Below are 20612 nucleotides of genomic sequence, written 5' to 3'. Positions count from 1 at the left end.
TTACACGTGCGCAAACTAATAGAAATCTCGGCAAGTCGAAATGAACATTGTACATTGCAACTTGCTGACTTATGAATATGTTATCCATCCAAACAAAGATTTTACTCATTATAAACTATCTTTGGTGTACGATTTCTATTTCCTGTTAATTTCAGTGTTGTGCTACCAGTAGTTTAAGAGTTTATCGGTTAAATATTTATGAAAAATAATAGGGTAGAAAAATAATTACCAGAAAAAATAAAATTTATCAAAGAATGCAATTTTACCAATTTAGTCCCATACAGCTAAACCACATGACAAACTGACTTATCTCCCTTGTTTTTAATTCACTTTCACTATTAGCTGTACACATTTACCAGAAAAAATAAAATTTATCAAAGAATGCAATTTTACCAATTTAGTCCCATACAGCTAAACCATATGACAAACTGACTTATCTCCCTTGTTTTTAATTCACTTTCACTATTAGCTGTACACATTTACCAGAAAAAATAAAATTTATCAAAGAATGCAATTTTACCAGTTTAGTCCCATACAGCTAAACCATATGACAAACTGACTTATCTCCCTTGTTTTTAATTCACTTTCACTATTAGCTGTACACATTTACCAGAAAAAATAAAATTTATCAAAGAATGCAATTTTACCAATTTAGTCCCATACAGCTAAACCATATGACAAACTGACTTATCTCCCTTGTTTTTAATTCACTTTCACTATTAGCTGTACACATTTACCAGAAAAAATAAAATTTATCAAAGAATGCAATTTTACCAGTTTAGTCCCATACAGCTAAACCATATGACAAACTGACTTATCTCCCTTGTTTTTAATTCACTTTCACTATTAGCTGTACACATTTACCAGAAAAAAAATAAAATTTATCAAAGAATGCAATTTTACCAATTTAGTCCCATACAGCTAAACCATATGACAAACTGACTTATCTTCCTTGTTTTTAATTCACTTTCACTATTAGCTGTACACATTTACCAGAAAAAATAAAATTTATCAAAGAATGCAATTTTACCAGTTTAGTCCCATACAGCTAAACCATATGACAAACTGACTTATCTCCCTTGTTTTTAATTCACTTTCACTATTAGCTGTACACATTTACCAGAAAAAAAATAAAATTTATCAAAGAATGCAATTTTACCAATTTAGTCCCATACAGCTAAACCACATGACAAACTGACTTATCTCCCTTGTTTTTAATTCACTTTCACTATTAGCTGTACACATTTACCAGAAAAAATAAAATTTATCAAAGAATGCAATTTTACCAGTTTAGTCCCATACAGCTAAACCATATGACAAACTGACTTATCTCCCTTGTTTTTAATTCACTTTCACTATTAGCTGTACACATTTGTCATTCATCCAAACAAAGATTTTACTCATTATAAACCATCCTTGGTGTATGATTGCCATTTCCTGTTAATCTTATGTGTTATGTGACCAATAGTTTAAAAGTTTATTGGTTAAATATTTACACACATACACACACATATGTATGCATACATTTACTGTTTTATTAATATAGATTATCTGTTTAAAATCAACATCATCTTTGACCTAGGTATGTCAATAAGACAATAATTTACAGCATTCTAAACAAACTAGGAATACAAACTACATCATAACCCATAAAACAAACACTAAAATATATAAACTACCCCATGCAATAATTGTCATCAGATATACATTGGTGAAACTCAATAAGAACTTGAGAAAAGGCTTGGTCAACATAAAAGAGATGTAAAAAAAAATTTCTTAAATGCACTATTCACCCATGCATCACAACATGATCATTCTTTTAACTGTTAACAATCTAAACTCATTAACATTATTTAAAATAATTTTGGTGAAGTCTTTTAAAACATAAAAAATAATGGTAAAATAGCTAGTATATATATATATATATATATATATATATACTAGACAGCCACCCGACATTGCCCTGTCATAAAATACATTTAAATATAATTTTTGCAGATTTCAGATTTTTATTATAGAGTCAATTCTCTATTGATTTTTATATATATATATTATAGATATATACTATATAGTAGTGATCTCAAATATAAATTTTTTTTTATTAAATATGACTTGGATGCCATCAACTAGAATTAAAACCAAAACATTTAGCACTCCAATCTTAGTCATTACCATTTAAGCTAAATAAATAGTTAAAAATGAACCAAATTTAATGTACAAATGGAGAGTTGTACATGCATATAAGAGTACTTTAAGTCGACTTAGGCCTGTCATGTTCCAATTTTTTTTCAACTTTGACCTCTTAGCAGCTATTTTTACTGGCTAAAGACCGAATCATTATTTCCACAGGTTAAAATCCCCTATATATCAAGTTTCAAGTCTGGAGACCAAAAATTGACAAAAGAGTTTTATAGAGACCGTTCCTCAGACAGACATACAAAGCCACTTTATATATATCTACTATAATAAATCTGTATTCCTGTTTGTTTGTTTGTTTACAATGATATATACATATATATGCTATGATATTGTCTATGACATCATAGCAAAGTTTGAGGCGGAGAGGTGAGGGCAAAAAGATTCCTGGGAAATATTGGGTACATACAGCTTATATATATATATATATATATATATCTCATATATAACTATCTCCATATTTTCAAACTCCTTCGAAACTAAAAATTGAAGAGTGACACGAGGGGCCTCAAATGATTGGATATTTTACGGACCGTTCTTTTATGGATCTTTAGCCGGTTAAAATAGTTTTAAGAGGTCAAAAATGGGTCGAAATTGAAAAAATTGTTATACATTTTGTACATTCATCTTAGTTTATTTTTAATTTTTAATCAGTTCATATGCGTGTCACGTTGGTACAGTGGTAACATCACCAGCTTTGAATACTACAGTTTCGGTTTCAATTCTAGCTGATGGCACCCAAATACGTTTGGTTTACGAAATCTGGACAAATTAAAATATCATATTTAAGCATATTTTATGCTCGGCCAAAGCCAGCCCCCCCCCCTCTCTCCCACTAGTCTACACACATTATATATATATATATATATATATATATATAGAGAGAGAGAGAGAGAGAGAGAGAGAGAGAGAGAAAGAAAAAAAAAGGAATAAACCGAGTTATGTGTTCAACGTTTCGTCTTTATTTCGAGACTTCCTCTGGATGAATGAGATTAAGAAAACAAAAAAATCAGTACAAATATTTGAAAATGTTTCACGTGCAAAGTGTGACATTTTCAAATATTTGTACTGTTTTTTTTTTTGTTTTCTTAATCTCATTCATCCATAGGAAGTCTCGAAATAAAGACGAAACGTTGATGAACACATAACTCGGTTTGTTTCTTTATTTTCTTTCTCTGTTTTGTCGGAATACTATTTCCATTATTCTCATCATATATCCGTGGTCGAGAGGTAGAACTGCCGACTGTCAACACGACAGTTCTAGGTTCGATCTTTGGGAGAGGTGCTAGTCTAGCGGCACTGATGAGTTGTGACTACAAATATTTTTTTTTTTATTACATTTTCACTCCAAACAAGGCAAATTGCCACTTTGGTGTAGGGGACTACTATCAGGGGCAACAATTACTGGAATACTATGTAGGGATTTGGGCAGCAAGATGTTAGTTCACGTTACACTTGAACTTCTGCACATCAGTACAGGGACCTGGAATGAAATTCCAAAGTCTAGCGGTTCTGGGGAAGAAACTATTGGAGTAGAAAGATCTTTTACATCTAGGGATCTCTACAGTGTGGGGGTGGGATTTAGCAGCCTGTCAGGTTTGTCGAGGGTGCTCACATCGTGGGGGCACAAGTGATTGCAGTTCGTCAGAGCATTCACCACTAAAATACTTGTAGAACAGGCAGAGGGATGCAACATTTCGTTGATGGGACAGAGGCTGAAGCTTAGATGCCAGTTCAGGGCCTATCAGATTTGTCACTCTCTTTTGAACCTTGTCAAGGAGCGAGAGACTAGTAGCAGATGCACCAGCCCAAATGTGACAGCAATACTCCATACATGGGCGAATGGTGGCCTTATAGAGGTACAGGTTACTTTCGGGTGTTAGTAGTTGTCTAGCACGGTAGAGAGAGAGCCCACCTTTCTTGCAGCGGCCCTGGCAATGCCTTCAATGTAATTGTTCCAACTCATGTTTCCTGTGAACATTAGGCCAAGGAGTTTGAAAGTCGTACTCTCAGATAAAGAGTCGTTGGCCATTGCTATAGGTGGTAGAGAGGGTTTCTTGTAATTATTGAATGAAACTAGTTTAGTCTTGGCGGCATTGAACGTGACCAACCATTTTTGTCCCCATTCCACTACAGATTGGAGGTCTTCCTCTAGTGTTTTTATATATATATATATATATGATTAGTTTTTTTTTGGAAAAAAAATTCCAGCAGAGTGCTCAATTAAAAGGAAAATCCAAACTTTAAGAGCGTATTTATATTTTGTGTACAGAAAGTTGTTAGTTGAGACAGATCATTGGTACCGTCGGTTTCAAGCCCGATAATAAGTCCCATTTAAGATAGACGAATATTGGCTGAAGAGAGCTTGATAAGGATACCTTAAACGGGCCTTATTATTGGGCTTGAAACCGACGGTACCAATGATCTGTCTCAACTAACAACTTTCTGTACACAAAATATATATATATATAGAGAGAGAGAGAGAGAGAAAGGGGGGGGACAAAAAGAGAAAGAGATAGATAGATAGATAGATAGATATACACACACTAATATTTGTATTCTGTGTGTGCAGAAATGCATTTAGTAAAGATAGAAACAGTTAATACTTACTTTGCTTTAATCCGGCGCTCCATGTATAAGTTATGAAACTTTATATCTTGCGCATCATGTGCATATTTTGTGTAATCTCGTGATTTGCTAGAAAAGAAAGTAATACAATATTTTATCACAGGCAAAAAATAATTGCAGTTAACATTTAACGCAATTCATAAACCAAACAGAAACCTTGCACTTTCAAGCTAATAAACAACGAAGTATCAACTTTATATTTGGAGACACGCGTTTCAAACGACTACACACCATCATAAATATATACATCTTATAACTAAAAAGCAGAATTGGAGGCACTGCTCTTCCATAAGGTTGAGAAAAAAGTTAGGCCACAATACATTGTACTGTAGAAAACCTATTGTTGATTTTATAAAATTATTTTAGATATATGTTGGCTTGAATTAAAGCTTAAGATGCACAAGTCGACTATCATGCTTCAATTAAAACCTCGCCAATCTTTCATGAAAAACACCCGTCTAGCTGAATCCACTGTGAAAAATTTCCCCCACTCTATATCTGTGCCTAAATCAAAACGCGGGTTCCATGAACAAAGCTTCTTTCTTAGAACTGCACGCCTGTGGAACTCTGTTCCGTCTGCCTGCTTCCCGCCGGACTACAACTTGGATGTCTTCAAGTCCAATGTTAACAAATTCCTAATGAACCGCCCCCTTAAGTAAACACTTCATCAAATCTCCACACTAACGTAATGTACTTGCAATAACCCTTATCCCTGAGTGGCTTCCGGGCCTTGATAAGTGGTGATCACTGTGTAAAAAAAAAAAAAAAAAATGTACTCTTAACAAAGATTAATTTTTTTGAATGTGCCCCTGTCATATCAAAGAACCTACTGTTGGTTTTATATGCCTGGCCTTACTGCTTGTGTGGTGATAATGGCTTGAATTTAAGTTTAAAATGAAAAAGTAAGCTATCATGGTGCAATTGTGCTTTAAACAGAAACATTCATTCTGAATGCACCCCTGTCATATCAAAAAAACCTACTGTTAATTTTATATTCTGGTCCTTTCTGCTTGTGTGTTAATAAAACTTCTCAAATGCACTTGTGATGTTAGGATGTGTAAGGTGTTAACTTTGGTCAAAATCGCCTGTTCCTTCTTTCATCGAATTATATTGTTTATCAATATTTATTGAAGACTTTTTGATATAAAACCTATCTAAGAACAGTGCCAGGCACATAAAGTACCTTTGAGTGAAATTTCATAAAAATCGGCCATTTTCAAGTCCAGAGGGTACAAACTCACAGATACACATAAGTTCCCTTTATATAATAGTAGAGATCCTATTCATGTTTGGCATGTTTGACACTGAAATTGTAATGAGTTATCTGCCCATTACCGCACAGAGTTCGGGGAAGGAGGAGGGTGACGTCAAATCCAAGACTCCACCTATAATATAAATCTCACCTATCTGTTTAAATGTATGTATGTTTGTATGTCTCACAAAGCCTTTCGACAGAGGTGACAGAGTTCCACGAGATTGGTATCATTTTGAAGCTCGACCCTTCGGACAACAAATATCAAAAAATTGGCCAAAAACATTAATTCCTACACCCTCAATTTGGCACTTTCTACAGGGAGGGGGGCGCTTTTTTTGCTGATATTTTCGAAAATCATCGCCTCTTTTCAATTTCCTAGCCTTAATTTAAACCTATGTCACTTCCGGTTTGGCAATGGGCACAACAGCTAACACGCCACATATTTTTCTTCACATTCTTTTTCTCCTTCGCAGTGCAGGTTCAAGCCTGCCTGCCTACTACCACTTTGTTTTTTTTTTTTGCTCAACACACTTCTCTAAACACCCGGGCAACACCGGGCACCCAGGCTAGTGTCATATAAACAAAAATCAAAGTTCTCTTTTAGAGGAAGCGGATTCAAACTAAATTAAGTAAAGCAACTAAAAACTACAACTGGAATCTATAGTATTGCTTACTCATGGTGCAACCATTGAAAACTGCATTTGAAGAGGAAGAGGAGGAGGAGGAGTTTGCCTGTTCTCAGACAAAGTAACGCAAGGAGTGATCTTAAAGCCAGAAGAAGGTAAGGTAACTGCTAAATCCTTCAGGGGAAAAGGAGTTGTCGGTCCAAGTTCAGTGAGATGTGATGTCAGAGCCAGGATAGGATGAAGCAACTTCTAAAAAAAGTTCATGTCATATAAATAAAATAAAAGAGGGGAAGGGGGTTCAAGCATTGCCTTAAAACTAGGAGTACTACAACTAAAAAAGAAGGGGGTAGGAGTGCTTCAACTAAAAAAGAAGGGGGTAGGAGTTCTACAACTAAAAAGAAGGGGGTAGGAGTACTACAACTAAAAAAGAAGGGGGTAGGAGTGCTTCAACTAAAAAAGAAGGGGGTAGGAGTACTACAACTAAAAAGAAGGGGGTAGGAGTACTACAACTAAAAAAGAAGGGGGTAGGAGTACTACAACTAAAAAAGAAGGGGGTAGGAGTACTACAACTAAAAAAGAAGGGGGTAGGAGTACTACAACTAAAAAAGAAGGGGGTAGGAGTACTACAACTAAAAAAGAAGGGGGTAGGAGTACTACAACTAAAAAAGAAGGGGGTAGGAGTATTACAACTAAAAACAACAAAACAAGTAGGTCTTTAGTACACAACACCATTGTTACCATGTCTAACCTGCATCGCCAACTTAACTTAAGGGAGGAGGGGCTCTTTATCTTGCTATGATCTCAATCTAAATGTGGCTCTTCTCACCGCCACCATGAGAAATCTGTTCGCCCAACTTCCCTGAAATCCAGAGACCGGCTTTCCGATCCGTTGTCTCTGTCACTCAAAATCAGACACCCTGACATCATAATAATCATGTTTCATGAACGATTCTGTGACGTTGCAATGCATCAACATCACCACATGTCAAGATGTGCTCTGCACTATTTGAACTATTTTATTGTGACACATTAGGTAAATAAACAACCTAGAGTCATGCTTGCAACAGGCCCATTTCAACTTAAGAATTTCTAATCTAAAACAATGACCCTGATTCTTAATTCTATATATCACACTAACCACAACTACCATCATGAGTGGGCCTTTATTGTATAATATTATGATTAAGCCTCTAGTACATAACATTGCAATGAATGAGCCTTTAAATTATTTAATTAATTAGAATTCTTAGTGAGATGAGTAATTTGTATTATTTATTCATTTATTTATTGCGGACTATTATCTTCATTTTCATCGTTCTTGTTTCACAAAGTTTCAGCCAACTTATTCCTTTGGCCTTCGTCAGGTGGTTAACCGCGACTCGATAGGAACACCGAATCTCCTAACTGCATCCTCAGCAATTTACTGCCTTCCATAGTTGTTGTTGTCTCACCACGTTTCTGGCCAAGTAAGCCTCTGGCCGGCTTGGGGTAGGATTGAAACCGCTATCTTCAGACAATGCTCACCTGGAGCCGTAGAGATTCAACATCTCTATCGACTGTGCCATGGACCGTGAAGGGAGATCAAGATTGGGAACGTTGTGAAACAACAACTAGAAGATGAGGATAATAGACCACAATAAATAGATGGATAAATAATGCGCCTTTAGTATAGAACACTATGTATAGTTCTTAAGTATAGAACACCTTGAGTAAGTTTTTAGTCGCGTGCAAGTGACTCTAGAAGTCACTCGGTCGGTTGGTCTGTCCGTAACACTTTTGTGCTTGGCCTTTTTGGTTAAGATCAAAGGTCTGCTGTTAATAGATGCTGTTCTTAGCCAAGATCAAAGTGTAGTATCTGTTCCAGCAGATACTGCAAGCAAAGACCATATGTGGGGGCAGTCTCACATATAAGACCTTGGTCAACGTAGGGACAACCTTTCATACCAATTGTCACTATCCAGCTCCTCTACTCCCCGGGGAGTTGGTCTCCATTTCCCCTTCACTCCTCACATTAAAAATCGGACTTGTGCCTAATTTGCTCGGTGGGGGAGCAAATAAATACCCTTTTCTTGGCCAAGTTCAAAGTGTAGTATCTGTTCTTACTACATGCTGTACTTATGTTGTAACTTTGTGATATAAAGTGGGGGATCACTTTTCTGTATTAATTTAATGTAAAATGATCACCCACTTTACAACCAGTCTCAAAGCCATTCAAGTCATTCTCCAGATCATTCAAGTTGTTTTTGAAGGATTTCAGTTATTTTTTAAACATTCAAGTCATTCTTAAGGTCATTCAATTCACCCTTAAGTTCATTAAAGTCATTCTAAGTCAATTACTTTTTATTTATTTAAGTCATTTCAGCCCATTTTTTCGGTCATTTTAATTTATCTTTAAGAATTTCATGTCAATCCTACATTCACGCATTCATTCATTACACGAGAGCACACGACTAATGGCTATCGGCCTTGTTTGTGGAGAAAACTACAAGCAGATACTTTGATTAGAATAATGTTATAACACTCAAAAGCTAAAGGGGAAATAACTCTTATAAAGGAAGTAAGAGTTATTGTCCTTATATAGATGAGAAGAGAAAGACTGGAGAGTTCCAGGGAGAATAGACAAGATGACAGCCGCGCTAACATGTGCATATCGTGCTGTAAATATAATTTGTGTTTCGACTGTAATAAATACTATTTAACCTAAAATGAGCTTGTTTGCTTTTCATTCAAATATTCCATGATTCCGACAACCCATTTCTCTGGACACAACAAATACCATTGATAGATCTTTTACGGAATGTAACTTAAGAAATAAATAAGAAAAAAAAAGATTTCCACATACCTGAAAATTACAAAATGTATTATGACACCTATAAAAATCCACACTATCACTCCGGCCAAAATATAAGAATTTGGTTGCCGCTTCAAGCCTTTCACACCATAGTAGTCTGTATCGCTGAATTCTTTTCCTTTACTTTTATCTCTCATCGACCGAATTGTCTCATCCCAATAAACGTGCTCATCAGCCTCTCTGAAATATATTGAAAAATTAAAAATAAAAAATAAAAATTGTCATTTTTGTACACTAAAAGAGTATTTATGCAGAATAAGTACTGTGCTGTTAGCATAAAATGCCGAAAGGTGCCAAAACGCTGAGCAAATGAACTTACAACAGCAAACATCATTTATGAAAACATCTACAATATAAATCTCACCTGTCTGTTTAAATATATGTATGTTTGTCTAAAACTTTTGATAGAGGCGACGTATTTTCACAAGATTGGTATCGTTTTGAAGCTCGACCCTTCGGACAACAAATATTAAAAAATTGGCTAAAAACAATAATTCCTTCACCCTCAATTGGGTACTTTTCTACAAGGGTCGCTTTTTTCGACAATATTTTCAAAAGTCATCTCTTTTTGATTGACTAGCCTTAATTTAAATCTTCGCTACTTACGGTTTGGCAATGGACACAATGGCAATGACATCACGTTTTTTTTTTTTTTCATGCTCTTTTCCTCCTTTGTGGTACAGGTTCAAGCCTGCCTTTTTTTTTTTTTTTTTTTGCTCAACACACACCTCCAAACACCCAGGCAACGCCAGGCACACACGCTAGTCTACTATAAAAACTAAACATTTATCTTGATTAAACAAAACAAATCATGATAAAAGAAAAAAAAATCATATACGAGGTGCCTTAAATAAGTTTCCAGACTTTTTTCGCAAGGCAATTTTATTGATAGTACAAACATGAAACTCTATTCCCCTTCAAAGTAATCTCCTCTGGCTGCAATAAACTTGTTGTACCGTTCCAACAACTCCTGGAAGGCCCCATGGAAGCCCTCTCAGGTGAGCATTAACCCTCATCACAATCTTATCTCCTCAATTGTCTCATAATAACAGCCTCTAAGGCTTCCGTTGAGCTTAGGGAATAACAAAAAGTCACAAGGAGCAAGGTCTGGACTATAGAAATATTTTATATTTTCACATAAATATACTTTGTGTCTGAGAGTGTTCTTAGATAGGTCTTGTATCATAAATCTATAATCAAAATAATCCAATTAAACAAGGAACCGATTTTGAACAAGGTTAACACCTTATACAGTCTAACATCACAAGCGCATTTTAGAAATTTGAGTTCAGCACCATGCAAAAAAGAAATGACTAAGTCCATCATTTACTCCCCCCTCCATTTAGCCCCAAAAGTCCCCAAGGTCTTAACATATTTACATTTGAGTTCAGCACCATGCAAAACTGCTAAATAAATATATACAGAAAATTTGGGACAAATATGGTAAAATAGTCCCCAAAATGGAGTGTTTTTATTAGCGCTAAAAGAGCTCCTGGGGCACACCCAAGAGTTATCGCAAAGTATAGACAAACAAAATTATATAGAAATCAGTTAGTTACAATTTTTCAGAAAGTTTTATAAAAATCCAAGGCATCAATTTTTTTTAATAAGCACAAAAGTGTCAATTTTAGCCATTTTAATCTGAAAGGCACCCTTAGGGGCGCAACCGGAGTTTTCACAGAAAATCCGTTCTGTTACTTTTTTACTCATATCATGTTTAATGTTTGTGCAAAAAATTCTAAGGCATAGTTATTGAGAAAAGTGCGGACAGACGAACAGATGAACAGACAAGAGTGAATTTACAGGTCCACCTCCTTTTGTCAGGTGACCAACAATATTAGAAAAAAATAAATAAATAAAAACAATGTTTCAAAAAAAATAACAAAAGAGAAAGCAAAAACAGCAATGTAGCCAAAAATAGAAAAATAAACAATATTGCAAGAAAATAAAACAAAAAACAATATAGCAAAAAAGAAAATAAATAAATAAAATGAAAAAAGTAAACAAAATAACAATATAGCAAAACAAAAAACAATAATATAGCAAAAAACCAAAAAAAAAAACATGACAAAAAAAATAAGAACAGCAATAATATAGCAACAAAAAAAAAACAATATAGCAAAAGAAACAAAAACAATAATATAGCAAAAAAAACAATATAGCAAAAATAACCAAAAAACATTACAAAAAAATAAGAACAATAATGTAGCAACAAAAACAAAAAACAATAATATAGCAAAAAAAACAAAAAACTATATAGCAAAAAAAAACAATATAGCAAAAAAAACAAAAAAAACATTACAAAAAAATAAGAACAACAATAATGTAGCAACAAAAACAAAAAAACAATAATATAGCAAAAAAAACAAAAACAATATAGCAAAAAAAAAAAAGAATTTAGCAAAAAAAACATTACAAAAAAATAAGAACAATAATATAGCAAAAAAAAATATATAGCAAAAAAAAACCCAAAAAAACATTACAAAAAATAAGAACAACAATAATATAGCAAAAAAATGAACAATATAGCAAAAACAAAAAATAATATAGAAAAAAAAAAAACACTAATATAGCAAAAAACAGAAATAATATAGCAAAAAACAGAAATAATATAGCAAAAAAACATTACAAAAAAATAAGAACAACAATAATAATATAGCAACAAAAAAAAAACAATCTTACAAAAGAAAATACAAATAACAATATTGCAAAATAAAAAAAAAATGAAGAATGTATCAGTTATATGCATATGATCAATTTTCTCTTTATGAACTTAAGCTTACTCACAGAGCGATTCAAATACAGGGTGACCCCCAAAAAACGGGTCCCAACTCTAATTGAGCCCTGTTTCTTAGTGTTTTGTCCAAATGAAATGAAACTTTGTTTATGTTTGGTTTAGTTTATTATATTCAAAACATCACATCAAAACACTAGGGTCTTTGGCGTTTTTTTCTCCTTTGACTGTAAAATGCTCAGAAAAACAATTGAATGTCCTGTTTTTTTGGGTCATCCTGTATTATCCAATCAGAACACATTTGTATGGAGAAACACTTCCTCCAAATTCTTTTCATCGCATTCTTCCCACACTTTTGGCAGTCGGTGATTAAATGTTAAGGTGACTCTGACCATATCCTATCTCATCCCAAAGTCAAGACTGGGCTGGCTCAAGACGAATGACCCAGACTCAACCCATGTGTCATGTAAACGTGCTGACCCCGCATGCTTTTGTATTTTCATAGTAACGCATTCAAGCCGATGCTTGTTGTGTGGAGAAAATTGATTGAAATTGTAATGGAGAAGTTTGTACTCACGACAAAAAAAAATGGCGGCCAATTTTTTGTCCTACTAGAATTATTATCTACTCAGCAACCAGTTCCTCGTACAAAAGTAATTCTACAAGAAGATCAAAAAGATTGATAAATGCCCAAGATGGACCAAAAAAAAAAAAAAAAAACTAATCAGATTCGTCCTTTATGAATTAACACCAAAGATCAGGAAACGAGAGTGAGGAATCGAAAAAATTATAAAGAAAATGACAAATAGAAAAAATTTCATCAGTTTTTGGATTGATAAAGATCTGCTAACTAAATATATACTTATATATCTATATCATATTTTCGTTTTGTCTGTCTGTCTGTCCATTCAACTTTTTCTTGAAAACTACTGGGCTGATATAGATGAAATTTTGTATGGACCTTTGGTACCATAAGGTGCAGTGAAGTAAGTATTATGGTATCTGTTTGATGCATAGTTAGGAATTAATTAATCGGGATCAGTATTTAATGCAAAAATGAATTCAAATTCATAAAGAAATCAGCAGATTATAACAGGGTGCCTGGCATTGCGCGGTGTTTGAAGGTGTGTGTTGAACAAAAAAAAAAAAGAGTGGTAGTAGGCAGAAAGAGGAAAAGAATGTGAAAAAAAAAAAAACGCGATGTCTTTGCCGCTGTGTCCATCGTCAAACTAGAAATGGTGAAGGTTTAAGGCTAGTCAATGGAAAAGAAGGTACGACCTTTGAAAATATCGGTGAAAACAGCGTCTCCTCCTTGTAGAAGAATGCCCAGTTGAGGGTGAAGTAATTATTGATTTTAGCCAATTTTTTTATATTTGTCGTCCAAAGGGTCGAGTTTCAAGATGATACTGATCTTGTGAAAATTCATCGCTTCTGTCGAAAGTTTTAGGCATACATACATACATGCATTTAAACAGACAGGTGAGATTTACATTATAGATTTCTTTTAGTTTGTCTGTCTGTTCCACTTTTTCTAGGAAACTGGTTGAAATTGTGTATAGACCTTTTTTATGTTTGGTTTAGTTTGGTTGTTTTGTTTTACGGCATATCAACCCTTTTCGGGTTATTTAATGCCGATTCCAGTTATTTGGGAAATAGTATTCATGTCGGATCCAGTTATTTTGTAGAAGGTTTTCATTCTTCAAGCTCTTTGTATCTTCAATCGCTAGTTTGTAGTGTTTGGTTTGGTTGTTTTGTAGTGGATTTTATCGTTTTTGTTCCCTGCCCTGCAGAACATGAATGAGTTTTGCAATGGGAGACAGAAAAGGGTTAAAATATTAATGTTTGGTAAATTTTAAGTTGGGAAAAAAGTCAGGAAGTGGAGGAGATAGAAAGAGAAAAGGAAAAGGGGGAAAAGGTGGGTTGTTGTTTTTGTTTTTGTAGAACATAATTAAGTTTTGCAAAAGGAAGTAGAAAAACAAAAAAGCATTAATGTTAGGTACATTTCGTCTCAGGAAGCCAATATCTTCAGATAGCCTGATCTGAAAAATATATATTTAATGCAAAAATGAGCAATGAGCACATACCAAGCCTGTCTAAAAAGTACCCAATCTTTATTTTTCCTATGGGGAATACAGACAATAGCGCGGTATCACTCTACACAGTGAAGGAAGACACACGGGTAAAGTTTTGGGTGAAGTTCCAGCGCATCAGTCGCTGCCTGACGGTCGCCGAGTGAGGTGCTACACTAGCAGTGTCAGAAATTTCGTGAAAATAGTGAATAATTCCACCCCATCTTTCCAAGCTTATAACTCCTCGAAAAATGTAATTCAAGCCCTAATTTTTTTTTTTCAATTAAAGGAGCAAGGACCAAGGTTTTATTTAAAAAAAAAACAAAAAAAAAACAATGTGTTTTTTTTTTAAAAAAAAGGTTTTAAACTTCGGACTTTACAGGTAAATTTCTAAAAAAGCGATTTTTTTTTTGTTTTAAATTTGAATATATTATTTATTGACCTTTTCTCTTCAATTTGTGATATATAAAACTCCCCAATATAATTAATTATTTACTTTTTAATAGACATTTCAAAATGAGAGGCGTGAATTATTCGACCCCCTGTCTTTTCAAGCTTATAACTCCTCGAAAAATGTAATTCAAGCCGTAATTATTTTTTCAATTAAAGGAGCAAGGACCAAGGTTTCATTAAAAAAAAAAAAAAAGACAAAAAAAAGACAAAAAAAAACAATGTGTTCTTATAAAATAAGGTTTTAAACTTCGGACTTTACAGGTAAATTTCTACAAAAGCGATCTTTTTTTTTGTTTTAAATTTGAATATATTATTTATTGACCCTTTCTCTTCAATTTGTGCGACATAAATTAATTATTTACTTTTTAATAGACATTTCAAAATGGGTGACACTTGGGGGGGGGCGTGAATTTAAAAAAAAACGTTTGTCTAAAATATTATATTCGGTTTATTGGAAAGAACATAAAATTTCACATTGACCCTGAAAATATCGTAAAAATAGAATCAATAGAAAAATTTTGATAGATTTTTAAAGTTTAAAAATTGAAAAATATTGAGTTCGGAAAATTCATTAGTTTTTAAAAAAAAAAAAATATTTCTATTACTTTTAAAACAACTGTAATAGTTTATTATAAAGAAAATAAATAACCCACTTTTAACAGAGAAATTACGAGATTTTTATATTGTATTCGCAGTTTCGTGTTAGGGGTGTCAAAAATTCCTACAAAAATTCTGATACTGCTAGTGCTACACAACATGTTCGTCGGATTACTGATTCTCTCAAGATAACTGAACGTGTTGAGCAAATTTTGTCAAAAGCTTGGTGATTCTCAAAGCGAAACAATTTGTAAGATTCAGCGGGTGTTTGGAATTAAAAAATGGTTCAATCGATTAAAAAAATGGCCGCACATCAGCAGAGAATGACCAGCATTCTAGCAGGCCCCAGGCTGCTCGGAGTGCAGCTATTATTGAAAAGGTGCGAAATTTGGTGATGGCAGATCATCGTTCGACTGTGCGGGAGCTTGACGAAGAGATTGGAGTGAGTAAAGATTCTGCAAATGCAATTTTGCGTGATGATTTGGGCATGCACAGAGTGGCAACCAAATTGGTGCCCAGATCGTTGTCGCCAAAACAAAAGAACCTATGTGTTCACATTGTACGAGATCTCCTGGACACCACAAACACTGATCCTGAATTTCTGAACACTATGATAACTGGAGATGAATCATTGGTGTACGGGTACAACCCAGAAACAAAAAGACAGTCATTGAAATGGAAGCATCCCAGGTCTCCAAGGTTGAAAAAAGCGTGACAGGAGCGAAATAAAATCAAGGTGATGTTGACTGTCTTCTTTGATATCTGTGGAATTGTGCAACATGAATACGTGCTGGCATGTCGATGATGCAGTTCGGTGCAACAGACTGCAAAAAAATTGGCAACTGCACCACGACAATGTTCCCGCATACTCATCCCATTTGATTCAACATTTCTTGGCCGAACATAGAATTCCAATCGTTCCCTAACCTCCCTACTCTCCAGACATGGCTCCTTGTGACTTCTGGTTGTTTCCAAAATTGAAGAGGTCACTGAAAGGATCCAGTTTTGAGAGTAGAAGAGAGATAATGCGGAACACGACGGCAGAGATGAACACCATTCCAAAAGACGACTTCCAGAGGTGCTTCCAGCAGTGGATTGGTTGTTTTTGTTTTACGGCATATCAACCCTTTTCTGGTTATTTAATGCTGAATCCAAAGATTTGGAAGAAAAATTTTTTAATTAGAATACATTTGTTGTTTTCAAGTCGGTTTCTATTTAACCCATAGTTGGGACCCTAATAGGTACTACCACTCAGGGTCAGAGTGGACCTGGGAGCAATGGCAATTAAAGGGTGGCCTCACCACTGGATATAGTTTAAGGTCATATCCAGGACCTCCAGCAGTGGAAGTATCGGTGAACTAAACGTGTGGAAGCACAAGGGGTCTACTTTGAAGGTATGTGAAATATTTTTTCTGGCCTAAGGTCAGATACTTTTTAGACAAGCCTTGTATTTGACAAAAAGCACTAATTCTATGTCAATAGGCTAAAATGTCTTTCTTTCTCTGTCTTTATATATATATATATATATATATATATATAACTAGCCAGGGGGAGGGGGGGGCTTTTCCCGAGCATAAAATACGCTTAAATATGATATTTTAATTTGTCCGGATTTTGTATATATTATTATAGAGTTGTGATTTCAAAAGTAAAAAAAAAATAATTAAAAAAAAGTATTTGGGTGCTCTCAGAATCGAAAGCAAAACTGCAGCATTCAAAGCTGGTGACGTTACCACTGTACCAACGTGGCATGCATATGAACTGATTGAAAAAAAAAAAAAAACTAAAATGAATATAAAAAATGTATAACGATTTTTTTCGATTTAGACACCGTATGAGTCGTCAAAAGATTTTTTTAAACATTTGGGTTCCAGCAGCTAGAATCGAAACTGTATCATTCAAGCTGGTGACGTTACCACTGTACCAACGTGACATGCATATGAACTGATTAAAAATTAAAAATGTAAAAATAAACTAAGATGAATGTACAAAACGTTTTACGATTTTTTCAATTTTGATCCATTTTTGACCCCTCAAAGCTATTTTAACCTGGTAAAGATCCATAAAAGAAGAGTTTGTAAAAAAATCCAATTATTTGAGGCCCTTGGCGACGCTCAGCGACTTGTAGTTTCGGAGGAGACAGAGTTTGAAAATATGGACACAGACAGACATATAGTCTTTTATATATAAAATAAATGAGCTAAAAAAGAATATTTCTTTTATAAAGCAAACCTATCAAGATAGTAAAAGCTCTACCTGATTAAGAGGAGCAATTCATAAATAAAATTAAAAAGATAAGAAATAAATGTTACATATGAACTTTATTAAATCACCAGGTCAATTAGGACGAAAATAAAAGGAAAATGGAAAAAAAAACTCTTCTGATGAGAAGCATTTAGCTTCAAAATGCCATGGCCTAAATAGTTTCCTTTTTTCTGTTTTCCTCTCATTTTCCTCCTTATTATCCTGATGGCTTAATAAAGTTTGATGTAACTTTTATTCTGCAAAGTGGTAGACAGTATCTTCATCAAAAAAGAAAAAACGAAATTTAAAATATAAATCAACTCAAATACATCTGATTCCTGATGGATCGACGTTTCTGAATTTTTGAACTGAGGATTGATTATTTGGACTACTGTTCTCATCTTGAGTGTAATCTTCACAACGTTTCGGTTGATGTAACCTCCGACCTTCTATTGGTGTATCTTGTCGAACTCGAGAATTTAGATGGAATTTTGAGCAGAATCCTTTATTTGCTTCACAGGAGGTAGTGTGCTCTTGTTCCATCAGCCATCCTAAGTAATTCACAATTGTATTTTTCGGTCGCCCACACTGAGGATTGAACCTTCAACCTTCAGGAGATTATCACTTTTTACAATTGATTTTTCCAAGTACTCTAACCACTGCGCCACGAGTCATTGTGGACAATTCTTGTACAAATTTTAAGAGCCTTAAACCTATTTTTATTTCTAGTGGTAAATATTACTAATTATTACTATATGTTAACGCATATCTATCTCTCTCTCTATATATATATATATATATATATATTAATGTTTTTACTTACTTATCCTTCAGCTAACATTCACATATGTGGAGACTTCAATGTTCACAACGTCGAATGGTTGACCCACTCAAACAAGACCGATGATGAGGGGAGGTTCTGTCATGATTTCTCCATTGCCTATGACCTCACTCAGATTGTTCAGGAACCTACCCGTGTGCCCGATAATGACGGCCAGTATGCGAGCCTACTAGACCTTTTTCTCACAACTTGCCCTGAACTATGTTCAGTTTCTGTTCTGTCGCCTCTTGGATCTTCCGACCACTCTGTTGTATCAATCAAGATAAAAATGAAATGTAATAAGTCCCCAGACGTACCTCTTCATCGTACAGTATATCGATACACTAAGGCTGACTGGGATAGCTTCCGTACATTTATATCTGATCTACCTCTGCATTCCATGTTTAAAAAGGATGTGTCCTCTATAGTATTAGACCTAACTGAATGGTTAAATGTAGGTATTGACCATTTCATACCCTCTAAAAAGTTTCAGCAAAAACCTAACAGCCAGCCATGGTTCTCTCCAGAATGTGCTGCTGCCATTGCGCACAGAAATCACTTTTTCCACTGCTTCAAACGTAATAGATGTATGGAAACTAAAGCCGTTTTCAGGACTGCCAGCAACCATTGTAAGAAAGTAATAAGGAACGCAAGAGTGTTGTATGCTCAATCTGTTAAGTCCAAAGTAGCTGAGCAGCGGCTTGGTTCCCACCAGTTTTGGCAAATAGCAAACAGAATCCTGAACAGAAGCGTGTGCTCCATCCCAACTATTATCAATGGACCTGAGGTAATCTCGTCAGCATCTGACAAAGCCAAACTCTTTGTCAAGAACTTTGCAGCTAATTCTACCCTTTGCGACCAAGACCGCCAACCCCCAATATTTCCTCCTGTATCAGAAAACACGCTATGTGATATACGTATATCTGTATGTGATGTTGCGAAGCTAATCAAAAACCTTGATTCGAGTAAGGCAACTGGCCCTGACGGTATTCCAATTATAGTACTCAAAAAACTTCAACCTGAATTAGCGCCCATACTTACAAAACTGTTTAAACGTTGTCTTAAGGAGAATAGTTTCCCATCTCCCTGGAAAATCTCATCAGTATGCCCTGTATTTAAGAATTCAGGTGATCGCTCATCCCCCTCTCAGTACAGGCCAATAAGTCTCCTGTGCGTCATGAGTAAGTTGCTAGAATCTGTGTTAAATACAGAAGTAATCAAACATCTCAACAAAAATAACCTTCTTAGTGACACTCAATATGGTTTCCGTTCTGCTAGATCTACAGCAGATGTCCTTACAGTTATATCGCATAGGATTAGCAAATCTCTCGACGGTGGCAATCTTTCTAGGGCAATTGCTCTTGACATATCTAAAGCCTTTGATAGGGTATGGCATAAAGGTTTACTTCATAAGATCGCTAGCTATGGTATAGCTGGAAAAGTCTTCTCAATTATTAAATCATTTCTCTCTGATAGGTTCATAAGAGTAGTAGTTGAGGGACAAAAATCAGAAGCTCACAGTATTAATGCCGGTGTCCCTCAGGGATCCATCCTGGGCCCAACTCTTTTCCTGATCTACATTAATGATCTTCCAAATCATATCCTTACATCATTTGTAGACATTTATGCTGACGACACTACCATTTATGGTAGCACATCTAAGACAGTAAACGACCAAGTTCTCTCCAATTCTCTCTCCTCTGATCTTGAGCACGTAGTACAATGGGGAAAGGAGTGGCTGGTTACTTTTAATGCATCTAAAACCAAGCTTCTCTCTTTACATCATCAACATTCTAATTCACATTTGTCATCAATTGAAATGAATGGCTCTCGTCTTCAGGAGGCCTCAAGTTTTGACAAGCTTCTGGGCTTGACCATTACTCATGATCTTAAATGGAACATGTATATCAAATCTGTTGCCAAGGCCGCTGGAAAAATGGTGGGATCTTTCTATCGATCCAGTAGATATCTCACTGCTGATGCTATTCTCTACCTATATAAGAGCCAGGTACGTCCAAGGATGGAATACTGTTGCCACATCTGGGCAGGAGCTGCTAGAAAGGACTTGTCCTGCCTTGATAGAGTTCAAAATAGACTTCGTAGCCTCGTAGGAGATGTCCTTTTCTCCTCCTTGCAACC

The 20612-nt window shown here is 34.9% G+C and overlaps 1 protein-coding gene across 3 annotated transcripts in view; it reads right to left on the bottom strand.

Annotated features, from left to right (window-relative positions):
- LOC145255812 (dnaJ-like protein 60) overlaps positions 1 to 20612 on the bottom strand; it is a 111987-nt gene that overhangs the window by 53266 nt on the left and 38109 nt on the right. For all 3 annotated transcript variants that reach the window (XM_080114509.1, XM_080114510.1, XM_080114512.1), the window contains 2 exons: positions 9548 to 9736; positions 4807 to 4893 (listed from right to left, as the gene is read on the bottom strand). In XM_080114509.1, the coding sequence (XP_079970635.1) occupies positions 4807 to 4893; positions 9548 to 9736 (276 nt within the window). The remainder of the gene's footprint in view (positions 1 to 4806; positions 4894 to 9547; positions 9737 to 20612) is intronic.

This window comes from Euprymna scolopes, chromosome 31 (genome assembly GCF_053919585.1).
Source record: "Euprymna scolopes isolate OS-2025 chromosome 31, ASM5391958v1, whole genome shotgun sequence".
Lineage (NCBI taxonomy): Eukaryota > Metazoa > Mollusca > Cephalopoda > Sepiida > Sepiolidae > Euprymna > Euprymna scolopes.
This window is presented reverse-complemented; position numbering and strand designations above follow the sequence as displayed.